Genomic DNA, 25,516 nt, shown 5'->3' with positions numbered 1-25,516 from the left:
ACCATCACAACCGTGAAGCACGGGGGTGGCAGCATCATGTTGTGGGGGTGCTTTGCTGCAGGAGGGACTGGTGCACTTCACAAAGTAGATGGCTTCATGAGGAAGGAAAATTATGTGGATATTTTGAAGCAACATCAAGACATCAGTCAGGAAGTTGAAGCTAACGGGTCTTCCAAATGGACAATGACCCCAAGCATACTTCCAAAGCATACTTCCAACGGCAAAATGGCTTAAGGACAACAAAGTCAAGTATTGGAGTGGCCATCAAAGCCCTGACCTCAATCCCATCGTAAATGTGTGAGCAGAAATGAAAAAGCGTGCAAGCAAGGAGGCCTACAAACCTAACTCAGTCACACCAGCTCTGACAGGAGGAATGGGCCAAAATTCACCCAACTTATTGTGGGAAGCTTGTGGAAGGCTACCCGAAAAGTTTGACCCAAGTTAAACAATTTAAAGGCAATGCTACCAAATACTATTGATTGTATGTAAAATTCTGACCCACTGGGAATGTAATGAAAGTAATAAAAGCTTAAATAAATAATTCTCTACTATCATTCTAACATTTCACATTTTTAAAATAAAGTGGTGATCTTAACTGACCTAAAACAGGATTTTTTAAAACTAGGATTAAATGTCAGGAATTGTGAAAAACGGAGTTTAAATGTATTTGGTTAAGGTGTATGTAAACTTCCGACTTCAACTCGCGTGACAGTCACTTTCAGTTCCTACCAAGCCTGCCTACTGTCATCCGCTTTAGGGGAAACATTTATTTTTTAAAGTGACAGAGCTTGGTTAGGGAGAAAGTCCCTCTCTGTTTAAAAAAAAAGTCCCTCTCTGGATATAATAGATGACCTACATAAATCTAATCCTGATGATTCAGTATGTTAGTGGATGTGTTCAGCAGTGCTATGTCAGCTTCCTAAACCACCAGGCATATGAACGCAGCGGTGGCAGATTGTTTATATTCAAACTACAGAATGCCTGACCTAAAATGGCTGCTAGTAAGTAAATAGAGAGGCAGGGTTGATTTATTTTAAACGCTTAAAAGTAAAAAATACTCTTAGTTAGATGTAAAATAGTTCTCACCGTGATGATGGTGCATAGATATGAAGCAACAATATAACGTTGCCTGCAGGGCAGAGAAAGCGAGCTACTGCATGTCAGATGTGTAAGGTAAAGACGTCCGCATGCATCCCAGCCGAAACGGGCAAGTTGGTGGATATATTATGATGACATTTTGCTACGTTTTTGTTTGTTTTGGACTTTGGTAAGGTTTTTTTTTGGCTGTTCGGGCACACACATTTTTTCTTGAGGCATGCCGAAGTTGGTAGACGAAGTCTATGCCCCTTCGTTGGTGATTGGTCAACAGTTGGGATTCTTCAATAAAGTCTTGTCATTCAATGAGAGATGGCTCGTTTTCATGCGCATTTATTCACTGAGAAATAATGCACCAAACATCTTAGTTCGATGTCAAATTGAATGACAGATTTCTTGAGATATCAAAATCGGACTATTTTGAGGATACTGACTATGGCGTCTCAAAATATAAAAACAGTACTATTGCTAATTTTTCAAGCAAAGGTTTTTTGAAGGGAGTATGCGACCACACTCGTTCAGCCAAATTGAAGCACGCTGACGCCTTTATTCAACGGGTAATTCAGAGAGTCACACAATACCAGTGGTGTCTATTCATGGACGCCAAGGGAAGCCAGGCTTCCCCAAAATAACAATAATAACATCAATTATTTTATCTTTCGTCTCTCTGTGTTTCATAATATTCCTTCAATTCACAAGAGGCTGAATGTATCTCACAGGAGAAAGCAACTGAGCGAGTGAAACACCACCCCTCTGTCTCTCTACGTGTAAGCCATCTATCTGATACTGTACGGTCCAAACAAGTATGACTTTATTGCCGCGTGTGTCATGGAAATACTTCTTAAAAATATCTCTTAGACACCGGAGCATGTGAATTCAATATAGACTTTATTACAAAGTAACAAGCCAAGCCTGTCCATGGAGCAAACTGCCGGTCCCAGAATCAGAGATCTCTTTACATACAGTTTCAGTATGACACAACATACATAGTCACTCATCTTCATGTATATCATCCACATCTTCTGGTATTCTGACACTATTGTTCCCTATTCTTACTTCTAGTCTATCTACGTCCATCTTTCCTTGGTTTCTCCTCCCCTTCTTGGCACATATTCCAGGGAATAGATTATATTGGTGGCGTAAATGATACAAAAAAGTATACAGACATACAAATATTGCAGGTGCATGTCCAAGGACATCCACAAGACTATGCAACTGCCTCCCTCAATCCCACACTGACCCTGACACACACACACACACACACACACATTGATTGTGCTCACCACTCTGAGACACACAACACATGCACCGGAAAAATCCCCCATACCTGTAACATTGAATGCAAGTGAAGCCAGCGAGCATTTGGCCTCCCTTGACAAAAAAAAATTATACAAAATTTGACAATCAGCTTTGAGCTAAACTGAGTGAACTCAACTGTGAATGGTTCTGGCAACAACAACAACAAAAAGCTTGGATTTGGCGTCTCTCCAATCAAATCGCTTTGAGAGCATTAAGATAAAATCGTCCCATTCCTAAATAGCGATGGATGGAGTTAGGGATTTGGACTTGTGGTTTTACTTAATTCTCCATACTGGCCAATAATTATAACGGCAATTTTGATCCAACCACATTGTTATGCCCGAGGCCTGAGGGGATGGTTCAATATTTACAGTAGCTAGATGTAGAAGGCTAATGTTAACTAGCTAACGTTGCTCATGAATGGAAGTTAGGCTAGCGAGCAAGCATTTTAGCCAGTCTAGGACAACAAAAAATAAAAGTGTGTACTGTATGACAGTATGATAGACTGTTTCATCAACATGAGAGGAGGATGGTATTGGCGTTTCTCTACGAGTAGGGTGAGTCAGCATGTTTTTCTACTTGCACGCACGCACACGCACACACACACACACACACACACACACACACACACACACACACGCAATCAGAGATCAGAACCATGGACAGCCAAGTCATATGTTGATTGGACTAAATCGTTTTTGGTATCTTTTAGTTGTCACTGTATTAGACTAAGCAGAGGAGATTTAATGATGTTGAAATGTTGAAGTTGAAATGGTGCTGGAAAAGTGGAGGCAGCTCCTGTTTTCTTTGCGACTTGCGGTAAATCTCTGTGGTTCTAAATCAATAGTTGTTTAGTGGTCCGAAAATGTCGGAAACATTAACTTGCTTAACCATGTTGATGGTCATGTAACTGTTTGTTACATACAACATGCGTTGTGAACAGAGGTTGCTGTCCACTTTTGTGATTGAATTTATTCTGCCACTGTCTTCTTATTGTCTTGGCCTGTCACGGTCGCAAGGCATATCAATTAACAGCAAACAACGCAATTATTACAACACATACAGATTTTACCCAAGCATCGCTACTGCACAATACAAACATATTGTCACATAGTCTCCATCCATTTCAAGCAGAGGACCTGACGATTATCCAGTACCACAGACTATAATGGGAAGTGGTGGTGCTGTAATATTTCCATTAGAAAACTCCTTTGAGACAGCAAACCAGCCACAGCAGGTCTGAGCTGAGTGGGCTGGATGACAACGAGGACACAAACAGCCCACAATGGCAGCCATGCAGTTTTTCTCCTCCAGTCCCGTTTGCTCTGAGCCTCTCTGGGGATTGTCGCTGGTGACAAAGTAAGCTTGTCATTGTAATAGAAGAGACAAAGTGGTCACATAAGACCAGCTTGCTGCTTAGTCACTTTTATTGTTTCAATCTCTTGATTGCCTAGTGCTGTGGTGTCTTGCTCAGTTTTGATTATTTTGTAGAAAATGTTGCTGCCATTCAAATAACACTAAACAACACAACATGAATGTAAGGGATCATATTCAAATCAATCTGCATTGAAAAAAGTTATAATATGAAAGCCTGTTCAAATCCAAGAAGGAAATTACTTTGTCAGATCACAGAGTACACAATGATAGGGACATTTGACAGATTTCCCTATCAAATTGCGCTGATTTCCGAGGCACGTGAATGCAACAGAGCCCACACAGCAGGCCCAACCGACCCAGTCCTAGCCAAAGCCCAGGTCCAATCCCCGCTGCCTGTCCATGTGGCCCACCCTGGAGCTGAGCAGCACGGCCACCTGGGTACTTCCCCACCTGTTTGGCGTTCGTAAACAGCAGGCCCACAGGGGGGATTTTTTACCCTGCTTGCCCTTCACGCCACTTTCTGGACTCGTATGAAATAATGAGCTATTTGTATGATCTTGCCTTTTTCTTATATATATATATGTTTCCCATTCCACTGTTTAGTGTGCCTTTTAACTACTCCAGTAAATAGACATTAAAGCCTTCAGGGTAGCCAATTACACACCTTGGAAGAATTAAGAAACTGTTTTGTTTTGTACTCGAGAGAGTAAATAGCTGTGTAATCACACACACACACGGTCTGAATGTAAAACTCTGCATCTACTTGATAAACATTCTGTAATCCTTTTAGAACATGCCCTAAATTCTCTTGTTTTTTGAAGATTCAAATACAATTAAATTCTCTTTTTTGGAACTGAATGTAGATAAACAACGCAGTAAAAGTGAAGATCATTTGTGTATCTGATCTGGACATGTATATAAAAATATTACTACTCTACTATTTATAACAGTAAAGAAAAGTATGGGAAACATTCCTAAATTCTGAAACTACTAACATAGCAGCCTGAATCCATGTGAATGCAAAAGCAGTTTATCATTGAGGACTTTCTTTGAGGAGTCAATTGTTAAAGAAAAAAGAACAGTCAGATTGCTAACTGAAATACTTTCAAAGGGTATTTTCATGAGTAACAAAAAAGGGAAGTTTAATGTAGTAAGACAATGTGAAGATTAGACTATTGATCATGTTTCAGTTGTACTTTTCTATCTTCGCAATGCCTACATCCCTACTATACATTCCTAGAACATTCTCACGTGGTGTGAGCAGACCGGTACAATGTGCTAAGATCTTCAATTCACACGGTGGGAGCTCTGACCACCGACACTTTCAGCGACACATAACTTTGAAAGCCGCGGCCCACCCAGCGTTCCCCAGCCCTCACTCCACCCTTTCCCGGGGGCATGTGTCTGTGCAATGATAAAGTTGAGTTTCTCTCCAACCACAGAGAACTGGAATAATCTGGTTTGAACTGAACTGCACTGGGTTAGAGCTCTCCCTCTCTCTCGCTTACAAGCGGATGGATATCTGAGGCTGACATCAGGCTGCGGCTGGCGGTATCTTCCTCCTGCCCGCCTGCTGCGGTACTGGGGTTTCACTACTGTAACCTAGCAGCCCCATGTGGCCTCCTCGGCTCCCATGGCTACAGACAACCAGACACATCAGAGAGACAGTTAGAGAGAGAGAGAGAGATACAGACACACAGAGAGAGAGATACAGACACAGACAGAGAGATACAGACACAGAGCGAGAGAGATATGCAGACAGAGAGCGAGAGAGACAGAGATAAAGACAGAGTGAGAATGAAAAGAGGAAGAGAAGGAGGAGGACTGAGGGGTGGGGGGGTGTAAAGGTACAGGGAGTAAGGCAGGGGGGAGAGGGTAAAGAGAGAAGTAGAGAAAGAAAGCGAGACAACAGAGGAAGGGAGAGGTAGAGAAAGATAAAGGGAGATGCGTGTGGGGAGGTGGCAGTTACAGTCTGTTGCAGGCCATGCCCTTGCTTGTGTAACAGCTATACTGTTCTGCTATGTGTCATGTTCTCTTGGGCAGAATGGATTGGATTTAGATTTCCCCACTGGTGCTATAACAGATGGTCGGTCTTCTCGGCTGAAAGTCTCGCCAATATATCGTTGTACCAAAAATGTATTTGTTTGTATGTTTTCTGTTATCTGTCTTTATAAAGTATGTGGCTATACTGTATATAAAAAAGACTTGATAACAAAGTTGCATTTCTTTCTATAAACCTTTGAGAGGTAAAATAAAGCGTCCACTCACCCTGTCCGTTGGAGTAGTAGATCCACTTCTCCTTGGTCTGTGTCGGGGGGCAGGTCTTCTTCTGGATAGCTTTCTCAATGATGCTGCTGGGGTCCTGAACCGGTCCCTTCTTCAGCACTCTGGAGCTCCTCTTCACGCTGCACACCACGATCACCACCAGCACCAGCAGCAGCAGCAGCACGATCATCCAGGGCAAGTGCTCGTTGATGTCAAAGTGTGTATGAGTGCTGGGCCTGGGGGAGCCCCTTCGCGTGGGCCTGTACCCTGATCTTTGCACACCCTGACCTACCCCTACCTCCGATCCATCCTCTACGCCGTCCATGGCCCGCTTGTTGGCTGCTGGGTGGGTGCGGCGGTGCTCACTGGGCACAGAGTGCTTGAGGTGTGGTGGACTCTGTGTGGGGTCCTGGGCTCCGGCAGTAGTGGCCAGGTTCAGCACCTCTCCATCTTTGGGGCTGGCCTCGTAGGAGCCTGCTGCGGTGGAGTCCTGGCTGTTGCCGGAGCTGGGTAGAGTCGCCGTGGTACTCAGTAAGAGCTCTAAGACCTCAGAACCTGCTGTCAGGCTGAAGGCATCTAACCCACAGAGACATACGACCACAAATAGAAAGGGAAAGAGAGAAAGGGAGAGGAGAAAGAGCGAGATATAGGGGGAGGGAGATGCGGAGGAAGATAATAAAATTTAGTCAAAATTGTAAAACTTTAATCCCACAGGCAATCTGCTGGAGGAGCAGAGGAGGGGGAGGGCCACGCCCTGGCCAGACCCCAGCAGTGCTCTCCAATCTAATGTGACACAAGAAGAGCACTAGATTGATCCTTCTACAGCCACCGCATTTATACAGTACTCTACTAAAGATCGAGTGAATTCCATTATAGCTCCAGTCTCAGCAGGGGATGAATGGGAAATTGATTTTGAGTTGAAAAGAGGTCAACAAAATATGCCTGAACACATTCACGTCACTGTTAGTCAATTGACATTGAACTAGATTGACCCTGATAAATTACTATTGCAGGTACAAACGTTGAAGCTACACTGCCTCTATAGGCTAGTGTTAAAACCAAAACAACCAATAAATAGGGGAGTTGTGTTAACTGCCACTGAACCAGAATCAATATACTGTAAAAATGCCCTTACCCTGAGCTGGAATACCCCTGTCTACGACTACAGTATTAAACGGATTAGCATTTCATTATGGCATCCTATAGGGGGATGCTTTTGGGATTGGCACCTGGATCACAGGTTATCCCTTTGCACAGGTAATTCAGAAGCAAGCTGTGTTACCACACATCACCATCTCAACTACACTGATTTCAGTTCTTCACTGCATGGGGACACACTGTCCTGTCTGCGAATTTTGTGCAACAACCTCCTTCACCTCCCCTCTCATTGATAGACACAGTTGAGACTGAGGCATTGCGATCTCTGTAATACGTGTGGAAGTGGAACACCACCTTCAGCTATTCTCACTGAACGAAGGTGCAACTTAGGTGAGAGGCTATTTATCTACACACAAGACAAAGAGCAGTGGCATTAATGGTCTGTTACGGTAGGTTGAAACGGTGAAAAACTACTGACTAAACTGTGGACTAAAGCACCAGCAGAAGAAAACATGTAAGAGAGACTTATACCGTCCTGTGGCTGGAAATACTGTAGCTCTTCCTTAAGTTCCAGACGCCATAAGGTTTATTTTGACAGTCTCAAATGTCTATCAACTTGTAAACCATCAGCAACAACAACTAAATAGTTAGTTAGTCTCTGAGAACTACACTACTATTCAAAAGTTTGGGGTCACATAGAAATGTCCTTGTTTTCAAAGAAAACATACATGACATGAGTTGCAAAATGAATAGGAAATATAGTCAAGACGTTGACAAGGTTATAAATATTGATTTTTAATTGAAATAATAATGTCCTTCAAACTTTGCTTTCATCAAAGAATCATCCATTTGCAACAATTACAACCTTGCAGACCTTTGGCATTCTAGTTGTCAATTTGTTGACTTAATCTGAAGAGATTTCACCCCATACTTCCAGAAGCACCTCCCACAAGTTGGATTGTCTTGATGGGCACTTCTTACGTACTATATGGTCAAGTTTCTCCCACAACAGCTCAATAGGGTTGAGATCCAGTGACTGTGCTTACCATTCCATTATAGACAGAATACCAGCTGACTGCTTCTTCCCTAAATAGTTATTGCATAGTTTGGAGCTGTGCTTTGGGTCATTGTCCTGTTGTAGGAGGAAATTGGCTCCAATTAAGCTAGGTATGGTATGGCGTTGCAAAATGGAGTGATAGCATTCATTCTTCAAGATGCTTTCTACCCTGTACAAATCTCCAACTTTACCACCACCAAAGCACCCCCAGACCAACACATTGCCTCCACTATGCTTGACAGATGGCGTCAAGCACTCCTCCAGCATTTTTTTTTTCTGCGTCTCACGATGTTCTGGTTTGTCATCTGAACACCTCCAAGGTAGATTCGTCTGTCCATAACACTTTTTTCCAATCTTCCTCTGTCCAGTGTCTATGTTATTTTGCCCATCTTAATCTTTTATTTTATTGGTCAGTCTGAGATATGGCCTTTTCTTTGCAACTCTGCCTAGAAGGCCAGCATCCTGGAGTCGCCTCTTCACTAATGACGTTGGGACTGGTGTTTTGCGGGTACTATTTAATCAAGATGACAGTTGAGGACTTGTGAGGCATCGGTTTCTCAAACTAGACACTCTAATGTGCTTGTCCTCTTGCTCATTTGTGCACCGGGGCCTCCCACTCCTCTTTCTATTCTGGTTAGAGACAGTTTGCGCTGTTCTGTGAAGGGAGTGGTACACAACGTTGTACGAGATCTTCAGTTTCTTGGCAGTTTCTCACATGGAATTGCCTTCATTTCTCAGAACAAGAATAGATAGATGAGTTTCAGAAGAAAGTCTTTGTTTCTGGCAATTTTCAACCTGTACACACAAACACACAAATGCTGATGCTCTAGATACTCAACTAGTCTAAAGAAGGCCAGTTGTATTGCTTCTTTAATCATTACAATAGTTTTCAGCTGTGCTAACATAACTGCAAAAGGCTTTTCTAATGATCAATTAGCCATTTAAAATTATAGACTTGGATTTGCTAGCACAACGTGCCATTGGAACACAGGAGTGATGGTTTCTGATAAATGGGACTCTGGCCCCCTATGTAGATATTCCATTAAAAATCAGCTGTTTCCAGCTACAATAGTCATTTCAAATCAAATCAAATCAAATTTTATTTGTCACATACACATGGTTAGCAGATGTTAATGCGAGTGTAGCGAAATGCTTGTGCTTCTAGTTCCGACAATGCAGTAATAACGAGCAAGTAATCTAACTAACAATTCCAAAAAAACTACTGTCTTATACACAGTGTAAGGGGATAAAGAATATGTACATAAGGATATATGAATGAGTGATGGTACAGAGCAGCATAGGCAAGATACAGTAGATGATATCGAGTACAGTATATACATATGAGATAAGTATGTAAACCAAGTGGCATAGTTAAAGTGGCTAGTGATACATGTATTACATAAGGATGCAGTCGATGATATAGAGTACAGTATCAACGTATGCATATGAGATGAACAATGTAGGTTAAGTAACATTATATAAGGTAGCATTGTTTAAAGTGGCTAGTGATATATTTACATAATTTCCCATCAATTCCCATGATTAAAGTGGCTGGAGTAGAGTCAGTGTCATTGACAGTGTGTTGGCAGTAGCCACTCAATGTTAGTGGTGGCTGTTTAACAGTCTGATGGCCTTGAGATAGAAGCTGTTTTTCAGTCTCTCGGTCCCAGCTTTGATGCACCTGTACTGACCTCGCCTTCTGGATGACAGCGGGGTGAACAGGCAGTGGCTCGGGTGGTTGATGTCCTTGATGATCTTTATGGCCTTCCTGTAGCATCGGGTGGTGTAGGTGTCCTGGAGGGCAGGTAGTTTGCCCCCGGTGATGCGTTGTGCAGACCTCACTACCCTCTGGAGAGCCTTACGGTTGAGGGCGGTGCAGTTGCCATACCAGGCGGTGATACAGCCCGCCAGGATGCTCTCGATTGTGCATCTGTAGAAGTTTGTGAGTGCTTTTGGTGACAAGCCGAATTTCTTCAGCCTCCTGAGGTTGAAGAGGCGCTGCTGCGCCTTCCTCACGATGCTGTCTGTGTGAGTGGACCAATTCAGTTTGTCTGTGATGTGTATGCCGAGGAACTTAAAACTTGCTACCCTCTCCACTACTGTTCCATCGATGTGGATGGGGGTGTTCCCTCTGCTGTTTCCTGAAGTCCACAATCATCTCCTTAGTTTTGTTGACGTTGAGTGTGAGGTTATTTTCCTGACACCACACTCCGAGGGCCCTCACCTCCTCCCTGTAGGCCGTCTCGTCGTTGTTGGTAATCAAGCCTACCACTGTTGTGTCGTCCGCAAACTTGATGATTGAGTTGGAGGCATGCATGGCCACGCAGTCGTGGGTGAACAGGGAGTACAGGAGAGGGCTCAGAACGCACCCTTGTGGGGCCCCAGTGTTGAGGATCAGCGGGGAGGAGATGTTGTTGCCTACCCTCACCACCTGGGGGCGGCCCGTCAGGAAGTCCAGTACCCAGTTGCACAGGGCGGGGTCGAGACCCAGGGTCTCGAGCTTGATGACGAGCTTGGAGGGTACTATGGTGTTGAATGCCGAGCTGTAGTCGATGAACAGCATTCTCACATAGGTATTCCTCTTGTCCAGATGGGTTAGGGCAGTGTGCAGTGTGGTTGAGATTGCATCGTCTGTGGACCTATTTGGGCGGTAAGCAAATTGGAGTGGGTCAAGGGTGTCAGGTAGGGTGGAGGTGATATGGTCCTTGACTAGTCTCTCAAAGCACTTCATGATGACGGATGTGAGTGCTACGGGGCGGTAGTCGTTTAGCTCAGTTACCTTAGCTTTCTTAGGAACAGGAACAATGGTGGACATCTTGAAGCATGTGGGAACAGCAGACTGGTATAGGGATTGATTGAATATGTCCGTAAACACACCGGCCAGCTGGTCTGCGCATGCTCTGAGGGCGCGGCTGGGGATGCCGTCTGGGCCTGCAGCCTTGCGAGGGTTAACACGTTTAAATGTCTTACTCACTTCGGCTGCAGTGAAGGAGAGACCGCATGTTTCCGTTGCAGGCCGTGTCAGTGGCACTGTATTGTCCTCAAAGCGGGCAAAAAAGTTATTTAGTCTGCCTGGGAGCAAGACATCCTGGTCCGTGACATTTATAACATTAACAATGTCTACACTGTATTTCTGATCAATTTGATGTTATTTTAATGGACAAAAAATGTGCTTTTCTTTCAAAAACAAGGACATTTCTAAGTGACCCCAAACTTTTGAATGGTAGTGTATGTTGCCATAGTAACATTTTCAATGAGTAACTACTTTTGGATATGAGTAGTGACTTCTCTGACCCCCAAAAAACTGTTTAACATTTTTCACATACAGTATGTGACTCACCACCTGGATTCAGTCTTACAGTGTGTAGCAAAATCTGAAATGTTGTTTTTTTACATTGGATAAAAGTAGAGACTCAGAGCTACAAAGGGACAATGGGAAGGTAATTCTGCATTGAAAGTTGATCAACTTGTAAACTCACTTTTGAGAAAATGGCCTTTGAATGTTTTGGTATCTAGTGAAGAGCTCTTCTTTGTCTACACCCATTCAGCATCGTTCACACCTTCTTAAACTTTAGCCCCACCCATCTCGCTTTGCTCTCGGAGCACACACTTGACGCTCTGGCCGATGATTTGTTTACCTCTGGATAACATGAAAACAGCCTAACCAGCTCTGCTGGCAAGAATTTCCTTACACTTTTTGGCAGACTTTTCCTGACACTGGCCACATTCAACATGTGTTGTACACACATCACGTAAAGTTAGCTAACGAGCCAGCCAGCTAACGTTAGCTAGTTAAACAACAATGAACAGTTCCAACAATGACACAGTGCTGGTAGCTAACCAACAAGGTTCAATGTTAGCTAGCTAACAATAGGCTCTAACTAGAAAAGCAAACGGCTCTGGAATACAAATAATAACGTCAGCTAGGGAGCCAGCTAGCTAACACTAATGTTAGCTAGCTAGCTAAGACATATACAGTGGGGCAAAAAAAAAAATTGTCAGCCACCAATTGTGCAAGATCTCTCACTTAAAAAGATGAGAGGCCTGTAATTAAATAATTTGCAAATAAATAAATTTAAAATCCTACAATGTTTTTTTCTTCTCATTTTGTCCGTCATAGTTGAAGTGTACCTATGATGAAAATTACAGGCCTCTCTCATATTTTTAAGTGGGAGAACTTACACAATCGGTGGCTGACTAAATACTTTTTTGCCCCACTGTAGTCTATATTATAGACAGCCTAATATTTGGTTAGTAGAAAAAAAGAGTAACGTTTCACTTCAATGCTTATATGTGTTTCCGATGAGAAACCTTTGTGATATTTTTCAATATGACCTGTTAGGCTACATAACACTTGGCTGTTGAGAAGAAAAAACAACAGCCACTACAAAGGAACCTATCTCTCTGTTGAATGTATAGCCTTAATGGCTTCCCCTGGTGTTCCTAAGCGTGTGATGTGTCTAAGTAAAAGGGCAGCCGTTTACCCAGTTTATTCCACTTTCCCCTCGATAAGCAATTACAGAACAAATGTACAGACATGACCTTTGTGGACAAGAGTGAGAACAAGCAAGTGAGGAGTTTGGGATTGAATGGAAACAACAACATGTTTTCCGCCAAAGCAGTGTTGTCTGTGACAAGATCAAACATGTCACTTTATCACTGTACAGTACCTGTTGGCCAGGTCAATGTTTGATATGACGGACTACATAGGGAGAATAATAACCATGTGGGGACATTTTGTTGAGGAACAGAAGCCTGTTCTACAGTCTGGGCTTCCCCTTGAGTTTCTACATGAAACAACCCACTTGAGGCGATGTCTAGAGTGATACTCAAATTAAACACATAGCAAAATAGCCTGGGTGGGGGAGCAACAGATATAAATTAGTTTAGGGAGTCGGGTCCACTGTCCCAGGGCACTGCCTTACCTTTGTGTACTGGGCCAGCTGAGGAATAGGAGGGCTCCTGGATGAAGGTAGACTGTGCAGGTCCCGGGAGGATGGGGGAGTTGGGAGAAGCAGGTCCACAGATGTTGTCTGTCTCTCTGGTGCCTTCTGCCAGTAGGGGCAGACCCTGGGCCAGACAGTCTGTGTGTGTCCTGCACCTCAATACACTGGAAACCACATCCGAGAAGCTCCCTCGCGTGCACACCTTACAGCTCACATCCTCCACCTCGCTGCCCCTTTTCTTCACCCCTGAGCCCACAGGGCACAGGAAGTGGGGAGTGCAGGTGTCCCCCTTGGCGAAGGTGTCCGGGGGGCAGTTGCAGACCCGGTCCATGGTGGCCGTGCAGGGGAACTTCTCAATGAGGGGGGCGCGGCAGGGCCTCCTGCAGCGGTGGCATTGCTGAACCCCGTTCTCTCCGCGCGTGAATGTGCCCTCGCCACAGCGGCTGCACTCCCTCACGTTGGTCTGGTTGCAGTGCCTGGACACGAAAGTTCCTGCGGGGCACTTGTCACAGACCAGTTGACTGCCCGTGCTTTGGTCTGTGTGGTAGTAGTGGCGGGCAGACAGGGCCACTATCTCAGTGCCAGGGCTGGGTGTCAGAGGCTGGCTAGAGGCCTCACCAACCACACTGTACAGTAGCTGAGAACAGAAAGAAATGACAACAGAGACAGTGTTGAGCTTAGACAATGTACTGCCGAAAAGATGGCAACACATAGAGTCGCAGGTAGAGACCCAGGCCACAGCTCATTTACCAAATAAATGGATGAGTGAAGTCACCCCTAGAAACCCCCAAACTCTCTGTAGTTAAAAGACAGTGAGTCAGAAACATTTGCAGTGAGTCAACATTATAGGACACATTCTCAACCCTAACATGCTGACCAGACCAGATACGTCGCGTGCACAAGCGTCACAAAATAAATGTAGAAATCCATGTTATTCAATTATTGCACCCACACTGCTCACGCTCGCCAACGAGCGTCTGCGATGCCAAGGGCTAAAATAGAACTCCTTTCTATTTCTGACGCAGATCACGCTGAAAGTCCTGCCTCTCCCATCTCCTCATTGGTTCATAGAAGCAGGTACCCACGTGCCATCTCCTCATTGGTTATACCCACGTGGGTGGTTGAAAGACGAACTGTTGCCGGTCTTGGTGGTAATAATATGAAAGTTTAGATGCCGATCACCGTATAAGTTCAATGATGAAAAAGTCTGGAAGGAGGAGAGATGACTAGAAACGATCCGGTTGGACGTTTTATGTGTGGATTAATTGTCGGAGTAGAGGACCTTGTGCATTTCAGGTAAAATAACAACTCAATGTTTATATCCCAGGATAAAATTAGCTAGCAAAAGCAAGCTAGCTAAATAGGAAAAAATTAGCTAGCAAGTGCAAGCTATCTAGTTAAATTACCATACATGTTTAATGCTTTTCGATCTGTCCCCAAATTAATGTAATTGGTTCAGAGTTTGTGTTGATATTTTAACCTGCGTGTCGTGATCGCGTTTGGTGTAGGGGGACAAAATAAATGTATGCACGATAGCGCACCTGCGCAGCCAGTTTGGGTTCCGTGTAATGCTAAGCCACCTACAGGCTTTCTCACTTACTGCAATGTGACAGAAGCTAGGTCATGTGTCATGCTCTAACGATGCCACCACTATGGAGTACTCCGAGTCAATATTCACGTAATAATAAGAAATTATCCTACGACTACAACTTCATTGTCGATTTTTTGTTATACAGAAATAACAAAAAATGCTGAAAAACTGCTGTTGTGGTCAATGTACATGTAACCAGGTCAAAAATCCCAACCCTACGGTTCGTAATTCTCTCATGTTGGGAAATACAGACTGCAAGAAGAGCCCTGTGGCTTTAGGATATTTGGCGTGGGAAATGTGGGGACCTGGTGTTGAATTAGGCTACACGTAGCTATGTGTTTGGAAAACATTTCGTCACAGGTAAGACATTTAACTTGTTTATTATAGTCCATTTGTACCTCCACTCACCACTTGTAGCTGTATAGTCCGTTTGGTGGGTTGTTGGTCTTGACTAGCTTAATTAATGTTCCGGTCCGTAGCTAGCTAGCACTCACGTAACTGCTAGCACCGTCATAAAAAGGGCCATGAGTGAGGGAAGCCCTACAATATTACGTTTTCTATGCAGTGAGTATGCTCTGGAGCAGGCAATGTTGAAAAGTAATCTTTAAACATCTTGTACTTTTCTTAAATGTAGTTTTGTAATACACTAAAACAAGTAGACAACAAGAAAATTGGGTTTAAAAAATGTCAAGTTTTTACTGTGGGTTAACCTATGTAACCACAGGTTGTTTTTCCCAGAGGCGGCAGGTACGCGATGTTCTATCTAATACCGACTTGGACTATGGATAAATATATTATGTCTACAATCAATATAATTCCATTAGTACTAATAGAATGTTAAGTTTTTCTGTTGTCATCAGTCTTTTGGTGTTGTTGGTACAACCTATAATAGTCCCAAAAAATGAATTTGAAATAACTTTGTAAAGAGACTAAATATATATCAGTCTATTTTTAATCAAGTCGAGCTCAACATGGTTGTATTTAGTTATTTTAATATTTACAGTGCATTCGGAAAGTATTCAGACACCTTGACTTTTTCCACATTTTGTTACGATACAGCATTATTCAAACATGGATTAAATGTTTTTTTCCTCAACAATCTACACACAATACCACATTATGACAAAGTGAAAACATGTTCTTAGAAATGTTTCCAAATTGTATTTAAAATAAAAACAAGAAATACATTATTTCCATAAGTATTCTGACCCTTTGCTATGAGACATGAAATTGAGTTCAGGTGCATCCTGTTTCCATTGATCATCCTTGAGATGTTTCTTTAACTTGATTGTAATCCACCTGTGTTAAATTCAATTGATTGGACATGATTTGGAAAGGCAAACACCTGTCTATAAAAGGTCCCACAGTTGACAGTGCATGTCAGAGCAAAAACCAAGCAATGGGGTCAAAGGAATTGTCCATAGAGCTCCGAGACAGGATTGTGTCGAGGCACAGATCTGGGGAAGGGTACCAAAAAATGTCTGCATCATTGAAGGTCCCCAAGAACACAGTGGCCTCCATCATTCTTAAATAGAAAAAGTTGGGAAACACCAATACTCCCCCTAGAGCAGGCTGCCCTGCCAAACTGAGCAATCGGAGGAGAAGGGCCTTGGTCAGTGAGGTGACCAAGAACCCGACGGTCACTCTGACAGAGCTCCAGAGTTCCTCTTTGGAAATGGGAGAACCTTCCAGAAGGACAACCATCTCTGCAGCACTCTATCAATCAGGCCTTTATGCTAGAGTGGCCAGATGGATGCCACTCCTCGGTAAAAGCTACATGACAGCCCACTTGGAGTTTGCCAAAAGGCACCTAAAGACTCTAAGACCATGAGAAACAAGATTCTCTGGTCTGATGAAACCAATATTGAACTCTTTGGCCTGAATGCCAAGCATCACGTCTGGAGGAAACCTGGCACCATCCCTATGGTGAAGTATGGTGGTGGCAGCATCATGCTGTGGGGATGTTTTTCATTGGCAGGGACTGAGAGACTAATCAGGATCGAGGGAAAGATGAACGGAGCAAAGTACAGAGAGATCCTTGATGAAAACCTGCTGCAGAGCGCTCAGGACCTCAGACTGGGGTGAAGTTTGACCTTCCAATAGGACAACCACCCTAAGCACACAGCCAAGACAACGCAGGAGTGGCTTTGGGACAAGTTTCTGAATGTCCTTTAGTGGCCCAGCCAGAGCCCGGATTTGAACCCGATCTAACATCTATGGAGAGACCTAAAAATAGCTGTACAGTGACGCTTCCCATCCAACCTGACAAAGCTTGAGAGGATCTGCAGAGAAGAATGGGAGAAACTCCTCAAATACAGGTGTTCCAAGCTTGTAGCGCCATACCCAAGAAGACTAAAGGTTGTAATTGCTGCCAAAGGTGCTTCAACAAAGTACTGAGTAAAGGGTCTGAATACTTATGTAAATGTGATATTTTCATTTTTGGGCAAACATTTTGAAAAAACAGTTTTTGCTTTGTCATTATGGGGTATTGTGTGTAGATTGATGAGGGGGAAAACGATAATCAATTTTAGAATAAGACTGTAACATAACAAAATGTGGAAAAAGTCAAGGAGTCTGAATACTTTCTGAATTCACCGTATGGTAAGGACATCCATCCAAGGGACATGAAAATATGTTAGATTCTCAATAGCAAGCACTTGAAAATCCATTCAAATTACAGGTACCACAACTTGGCTGATGTTCTAAACAGCACATTGAGGAACTTCCTCAACATGTTATCTGGTGAAAAAACAGAGTAGCCAGTGTTCTGTTGATGTGTGATGACCTTCTGTTTGACTTTCGCTGAAGGGAATTCTTTCAGGACCAGTAAACGCTGCCATTCTGAAGTGATTATGGCTTGAATGTGTTCCATGGCAGTGAAATGCCATCCGCATCCACAACAGCCCTCCTACAATCCTTTCACTGCATTTACAGTACATCCAGTCTAGCCCTAATGCATGTTTTATTTCCTCTTAAATGTGGAGCTGGCTGGGATGTGACTCTTTTTTTCTAAATTCTTTGGCCAGTGTGCCAATTTGTCACAGAAATATGATGTTTGAGGCAATAACCGCTGATAGGCAGGGAGAGCAAGGGAAGCTGCATCATCATTTTCTGTACATGCAGGATCCTGTTAAAAGTTGGGAGGCAAATCCAGAGTGCTTTTAATGGTTTACACACTGCAGTAGAACTCACAGAGAAATGAGAATGCCCTAATTCAGGCGTTTTCAAATTCTGGGCCTCCCTTCAGAAACAACGATTTGTTGCGCAATTGCACCTTACCATGGGCACATTCCTTTACCCAGGCGTTGCTGACGCATGGCAGATCTTACCATGCCTGGATAGGTCATTTATGTATCAGCTAACCACATCAAGGTTGCGTTTCCTTGCTCAGACGTCGCATGAATTGACCAATGGTTGCATGCCACACAATCTACTGTGCCGTAGAAAGTGGCTGGAGTTGAGTCAGTGTGTTGGCAGCAGCCACTCAATGTTAGTGATGGCTGTTTTACAGTCTGATGGCCTTGAGATAGAAGCTGTTTTTCAGTCTCTCGGTCCCTGCTTTGATGCACCTGTACTGACCTCGCCTTCTGGATGATAGCGGGGTGAACAGGCAGTGGCTCGGGTGGTTGTTGTCCTTGATGATCTTTATGGCCTTCCTGTGACATCGGGTGGTCTAGGTGTCCTGGAGGGCAGGTAGTCTGCCCCCGGTGATGCGTTGTGCAGACCTCACTACCCTCTGGAGAGCCTTACGGGTTGTGGGTTGAGCAGTTGCTGTACCAGGCGGTGATACAGCCCGACAGGATGCAACCAATGGTTGCATGCCACATCATTGACTGCCATCAGGCACCAGATTGCTATAACACATGGGGCTGTTGCTCTGCCCAGGCATTGCTGATGCAGGCCAGATCTTAAAACGCCTGGATAGGTATTTTACTTATCAGATAGCTGCTAACCACATCAAATATTGTCTGTCATAGTTGAAGTGTACCTATGATGAAAATTACAGGCCTCTCCCATCTTTTTAAGTGGGAGAACTTGCACAATTGGTGGCTGACTAAATACTTTTTTCCCCCACTGTACTGTACTCGATACCATCTACTGCATCTTGCCTATGCCATTCTGTACCATCACTCATTCATATATCTTTATGTACATATTCTTTATCCCTTTACACTTGTGTATAATGTAGTAGTTGTGGAATTGTTAGGTTGGATTACTCGTTGGTTATTATTGCATTGTCGGAACTAGAAGCACAAGCATTTCGCTACACTCGCATTAAAATCTGCTAACCATGTGTATGTGACAAATCAAATTTGATTTGATTTGATGCATGCAACGTCTGTGCTGGGGTACGCAACCACCTCTACAAACCCTGGTCTTAATTGCATTTTTAAAACAATGCCATGCATATTTGAAGTCAGGCACTGGAGGAGACAGTCATCAAATTCTGCTGATGACTGGACAAATTCCCCTCTACAGACCAGGGGCCCTGAGGAGTCTGTCCACTTCCCAGGACTCATTACTAATCAGTAACAGTGGTCTCAGGACTACATTTTTTGTAGATGCTTCTGAGTTTCATTCGGTTATGTAAAATCATCATGTGAAAATCGACCCCTTGAGAAGGAAAGCACATTTGAAGATTAGGGGTAATTAAGGGCAACATCATTACTCAAACCATCTAATTGTTAGCTGACACACTCTGCCTGTTGATGATGATCATGAGGAACAAAATGTTCCAGCTCCAGCCACATCACATATTTACCCAATAAAAAGCAAGTGTGCAACTGGTAATATTCAACATGTGACACAATGAAGGTACATTGGTTTGGTGGCCTGAACAGCGGTGTGTGTGTGTGTGTGTGTGTGTGTGTGTGTGCGTGCGAGAGGGAGAGCGTGCGAGGAAAGCGAGTGAATGTCCCTCCCTTCTAGCTCAGATAAGAGAGCAGGCTCGTGTCCCTGCATCTCCTGTTTGAAAAAACGCACTGCTGGCATCCTGTCAGGAGACTGCTGCTGTCGGAGAGAGAGTGCCCATCAACACCACACCTCGCCTGTGAGTGGCCATGAATCACTGATAACTACCTCTATCACTCTGAATCTACCTCAAGCCTCTTCAGCATTTCATACCTGCCATGCAGGATACAAAGAGAAGGAGGATACATACTGTAGTATAATCTTGTTTGTAGATATCTATTCAATCGTATCCTCTAAATCTAATACATTTGATACATGATGGATGTGTGTAGGCTACACAGCTGTTGATAGGACATTATTAATACTGAAGGGAAAAGCTAAAACCATAGCATCACTAGTTCTATGACTCATATGTTTCGAGCTGAACCCCAGGAGGTTAGTGATAGTGATATCAGGATGCTACCTCCCTGGCTGGAGGACAGAGGGGAGAGAGGAGAGGAAAGGATGGGCCAGCCCGTTTATGCCGTGTCACTGCAGTGCTGCTGCTGGTTGCAGGGCTGGTTCCTGGAGACAGCCAGACTCAGCAAAATCTGCACTGCCTGCCTGAACACTTTGTAATTCAACCTCCAACAACAACACGCCTGTCCCAAGACGTACACAACCCCTTTGTACAGGGCCTCTTTGCACATCATGCACCCAACAGTAACACAAAGAAAATGCTTAGGCGTTTGGGCAATGGTTTTCAATCAGCATGGTTCAGTGACATATTGAACCAGAACCATCTATCGGTTTCAACAATTTCTCATCCTTACTGTGAGAGGATGATGTGATCCATCTTCACATTTTCTGCATGAGACATCTGTGACAAGATGGCACACCCAGATCCCTAAGTATACTATCAGTTATGTGCCTAAGGTCTAGGGGTCGAGTGCACATGATGACAACCCCTGTGATTGTAAGTGTGTGTGTGTGTGTATATGCCTGTCCACGTGTTAGGTAACACCTCAAAATTTTGCCGACTGCATAGGCAAGCATATCTCTGAGCACACACAAAGGGAAAGTGAAAGCATTCATCAGAAATCTTTCACTGAGAAACGGGAAATGGACAGACACTGCCATTTGGCAGGTGTATTTATTTTATTTTACATTTCCTGACATTATCTTAAAATAACCGCATATACAGTATATACATGTGCCGCAACATGCTGCATTCCAGTGTTGTTGTCAGAGCCTCTAGTATCATCCACAACATCTAGCTCACAGCCTAACTGTGCTGTTGTACATGGAAGATATGGATGTTTGCCACAACAGTGCAAAAGTAACTATGTGTGTATCTTGAACATCATTGAGATTTCCATAAGCCATTACAATAACAGATAACACACAACCAAACCAGCACCTGTTGCAACATCATCATGCAACTAAACTTAGAGGAAAAGTGAGTCTGTTAGGATGCAGTCATGCCTCATTTATCACTGACAAAAGCCAGTGAAGCCTCCTCCTTCATGGGCCAGTGAAGAATATTCTTCCTAATGTCACAATGTACTGCCAACAACGCATCACAAACAACCAGTGGACTTCGCCTGAGAGAAGATGCACAGAGGGGCCCAAACACTGAACTGACTGACATGCATTGTAATATTTGAATGGAAAATATAATTTTGTTAAAATATCTGTTCCATGGTGATTCTAGGAGATAAGGACACCCCATTTACTGCTTAAATGTTAATCATTGATTGTAGTGGATGATGGACTACATTATCTGTAAAGAAGGTTAGATACCACCCTACTATCAGGATTTGGCCAGATATTACAAAAATTTAAATAAATAAATAAATTGATAACTAAACATGCATAGATTTCTATTTGGTATGTTCTCTCTGGCTGATATGTTGGTATAGTGCTCATATAAACATTGCCCTGCACTGTAAGTTCTGAGTCCATTCCGAAATGTCAATAAGGCCAAAATACATGGATCTATGTATAAATGAAAACATTACTTAAATATACATGTTAAATTGGATGGAGGCAGGGTGGGTCAACATCCACAACAGTATTTCAAATGTAGTCAATGTTTTCCCTATGTTTTTCTCCAGCATGGAGAAACAAAGCTTGAAGTCTTTGTATGTGAACCTGAAGTCTTTTTTTATGGGATGTTTTCAGTACATATATGATCTCATAGGGGTAGAGTCCCATGGTAGCTGTTTGAATACAGGGCTTCTTAAGATGATATTATATATCATAAATATTTTACAGTAAATTAGTGTACAATGAATTCATGCTAGCTAATAACAAGAAATGATTCCCATTTACAGGTAACCTGCAATATGATGAATATTTGTGCCATTCTCATTGGGCAAACAATAGTCATATTTGTGCCATTGTTCTCCATCCTTCCATTCTGTTCTGACAATAGATATGTTTATATATATATATATATATATATATATATATATATATATATATATATATATATATATATATATATAGTAGCCTATTATATAAGATTACCTGTACAATACATTAATTATAGAATAATCAAAGTTAACAATATATTAACTTGACTAATTGCACATACCGGCAAGTTTAAATCGGGACAAACGCAAAAATAGGCGATGTCTCTTTAAATCGAGAACCTGCCGGGGAGTAACGTTACTCTTATAATAAGAAAATAATAGACAAAGGTGCCTTGTACTTACCGCCACAGACATACAGAGCACTGACATTTTCCAGTTCTGAGCAAATGTTTGGCTACTTCTCATCGCACAGGGTGGTACATCATTCCTGCATGAGCAGGACACATATTCTAGAAACACTACTGGCTATGAAGCAATACCAACAATCTACTGCTGGTGTTCCTTCAACCGGCAGTTTTTTATAGTCTGTGTGGCGAGGGTGGACTAGCTTCAGATAGTATGAGATGAGAGATTGGTTCTGAAAGAATTGTATAATTCCCATAGCGATAATGGATAAGAAACTGAAATTCTGCCTCCTTTGGTCCAGGTTCCTGTGCGGTCTATGCAGCAAAGCCAGGGCGATGACTGAATAGGGCGGGTACTGGCGACAGACGTCACCAACGAAACTCGGTACTGGCGCTCCGCTCGCCCAAACCAAACGCAGTTGACTCGGTTTCCAGGAAGAAATTGCATTTACATTGGGAGACAAATGGAAATACAGTATGTCGGCTTTATATGTCTGGTGTCCTTTACTTTCAAATACACCAGCATGAAAAATAACTCTGAGGCTCAAACTGAGGTTACATTTCATGTTGATGAAGCTATGTAGATTATAGGTAATACAAATCTTGACTGATCTAACGTTAGCACAATGACTGGATGTCAATGGTAACAGCTGTTAAAGTATAGAGTTAGCAAGTCATAGTTAGCAAGTCATTGTGCAAACGATAGTTAGCAATTGAGCTAACACTAGTTAGCAACTTCAAACTGCAGGAAGAGACATAAAAATGGTATCCACAAGTTCATCTGACTCTGAGGAAGTAAATAAAGGGTAAATTGCCAAAATCCCGGAGGTATAGCTTTAAATATGTCCAGTGGGCTTTAAAGGCCCAGTGCAGTCAAAAACGTGATATTTTCTGTGTTTTATAGCCCTATTTAAACTAGGGCAAATCACATACAATTTCCCTATGTTTTCCTACTCGCTCACAATGTCAATTAATGGACAATTAGTCCATTGTCGAGCACAGGGATGGGATGTTACCCTATATTAGCATGCTGTTCTGTGATTTTTAAAAAGCTAAAAGATCCACTACCGAATGGTAGCCTTAACCCATACTTTCTGTTTTGTGATAGGGGATTTGCACATATTTTTGCATATCACACAAAGAGTGGGATTGGGTTCATATTGGCATAGTCATGCGGACTCTGCACATTTTAAGAATGGGAATTCTCTGTTTAATCCCCAAACCATTATTACCATGAGACTACTACACAGCTGAATGAGCCGTTCAATTCATGTGTGTCAGTGGAAAAGCAATGGTCCAGCATCAGTGATGCAGGATATTGTGCTTTGCCTTCAGACAGTGACTCCAAATAGAGCCAGCGGATCGAGGAGCACAACACTATATCTGACGTGCACGTGGAGGGGGAGACAAAGGGATGAAATGGGAAAAAGCCCTCACATGCCACTATGTAAGTGGGATAGTGACTCAGCAGATGGATAGAAAAGGCAGATATAGTGCCAGAGACTGTCTGGGGATTCGCCTGCCTGGCCAACATTCCTGTGCAATCAAGCTGTGACGTGACATTCAACATGGATTTCCTTCCCTTCGCCTTAGGGGCATCTCTGTTGCCCTCAGATTAAATGTCACTAGATTGCTTTAAATATAACCAGATATAGGAAGGTGAGAAGTGTCTCCAAGTTCTGCGCTCAAATCAAATGTTTTAATCAAGTATAAAATAATGTTATGGGGACTGCTGGGTGCTCAGTATCTGTTGAAATGTGACCAGGAAGTAGGGCAAATATCTAGTGAAAAATGCTAGTTGGCAGGTTTTAACAGAGTCTGCTTAATTCACTCATCTGGTACATGTGGGATAAAAATATGTTTGACATTCACTGGGGATTTAGGCTACACCAGAAGGGCATAGGGTGTGGTTGAATCAACTGGTTGAATCAACGTTGTTTCCACATAATTTCAATGAAATTACATGGAATGTAGAATCGACTTTGAATTGACGTCTGTGCCCAGTGGGTACCTTATATTAATAATATATTGCAGTCCGAGACTTTTAAATATATTGTTTTTATATTTGTTACTAATGTTTTGGAATTAAATGAACGTGCGGCCTTGATGTTTTGGGAGAGAATGCATGCCAATTTTAGGAATTGAAATGATAGGCTGATATTCATCAACCTTCTTGATATTGATAACATTATATATTAAAGTATTTGACCATTTGTCCACTAGCTACAAAACAATTAGACATTTTGAAATGCCTTATAGATATCTAATATAAATTGCCTACTAATCTTAGAGGCAGTTCTATTCAGCATAGGTCTACTCCGCTGTTTGTGTCTATCCTTCCCAGACTGTTTCACAAGCCAACTGCTGCAATAGGAATGTTAAGTTGGACCTCTGCTGGTCATCTTGGTCTGTTACAACCTGACGAGTGGATGTGTCTTGACTGTCTTCTGAAGTTTAAAAAAAACTTTATTTAGCCTACTGTAACTGCTCTATCATCTATAATCAAGCTCTGTGTATTCTATGTTTATTTAAGTAGACTATTGTTGGCTATTGTATTATCTTGTGTGATATGTTTCTAAAATAAATTGAGTATAGGCCTTTATGAATTTGTGATAAATAGGCATAGGAAAGGCAAGGGAGAGTAGCCTAAGCTACGTCTAAAATTAGTGTGACATTTGCCTCACTTAGCACCAAACTCCACACTCTAGACGCCGCATTCACGTGCTAATCGGACCTAGGAAACTCTGCAATATCTGACTTTCTAACTGGTTGTAGTTTCACAGTTCTGATTTGGCAATTTAGATTATTGTTTGTTATTTTGTAAGTATACCTCTATGTCAAGGTTTGGCAACATCCAATAGTCTATACATTTTGTTTTATCTAGTTTTATTCACCTTCTCAGTTTTGCACCTGAATCCTTCTTGACTCCTGATGCTTTGCACCCCCCTGACAAGACAGTAGGGTTGACTATTTTACAATTAGCTTAAATACACTGAACAAAAATATAAACACAACATGTAACAATTTCAAAGATTTTACTAGGTTACAGTTCATATAAAGAAATCAGTCATTTGAAATAAATGCATTAATTCCACTAGCCTCTGCGTAAAAACAAAAAACAAAAATCTATGGATTTCACATGATTAGGAATACAGATATGCATCTGTTGGTCACAG

General features: G+C 42.6%; 1 protein-coding gene across 1 annotated transcript in view; it reads right to left on the bottom strand.

The window, feature by feature from the left end:
- tnfrsf21 (tumor necrosis factor receptor superfamily, member 21) overlaps positions 1-22,677 on the bottom strand; it is a 38,455-nt gene extending 15,778 nt beyond the window's left edge. Inside the window, exons 1-3 of the mRNA XM_024420456.2 lie at positions 22,339-22,677; positions 13,117-13,774; positions 6,040-6,612 (exon numbers count right to left, since the gene is read on the bottom strand). Of these exons, the coding sequence (XP_024276224.1) occupies positions 6,040-6,612; positions 13,117-13,774; positions 22,339-22,401 (1,294 nt within the window). The 5' untranslated portion in view covers positions 22,402-22,677. The remainder of the gene's footprint in view (positions 1-6,039; positions 6,613-13,116; positions 13,775-22,338) is intronic.
- Between the last annotated feature and the right edge of the window lie 2,839 nt (positions 22,678-25,516).

This window comes from Oncorhynchus tshawytscha, linkage group LG05, assembly GCF_018296145.1.
Source record: "Oncorhynchus tshawytscha isolate Ot180627B linkage group LG05, Otsh_v2.0, whole genome shotgun sequence".
Taxonomy (NCBI): domain Eukaryota; kingdom Metazoa; phylum Chordata; class Actinopteri; order Salmoniformes; family Salmonidae; genus Oncorhynchus; species Oncorhynchus tshawytscha.
Note: the sequence above shows the minus strand (reverse complement) of the source record. Positions and strands in the feature narration are given on the sequence as shown.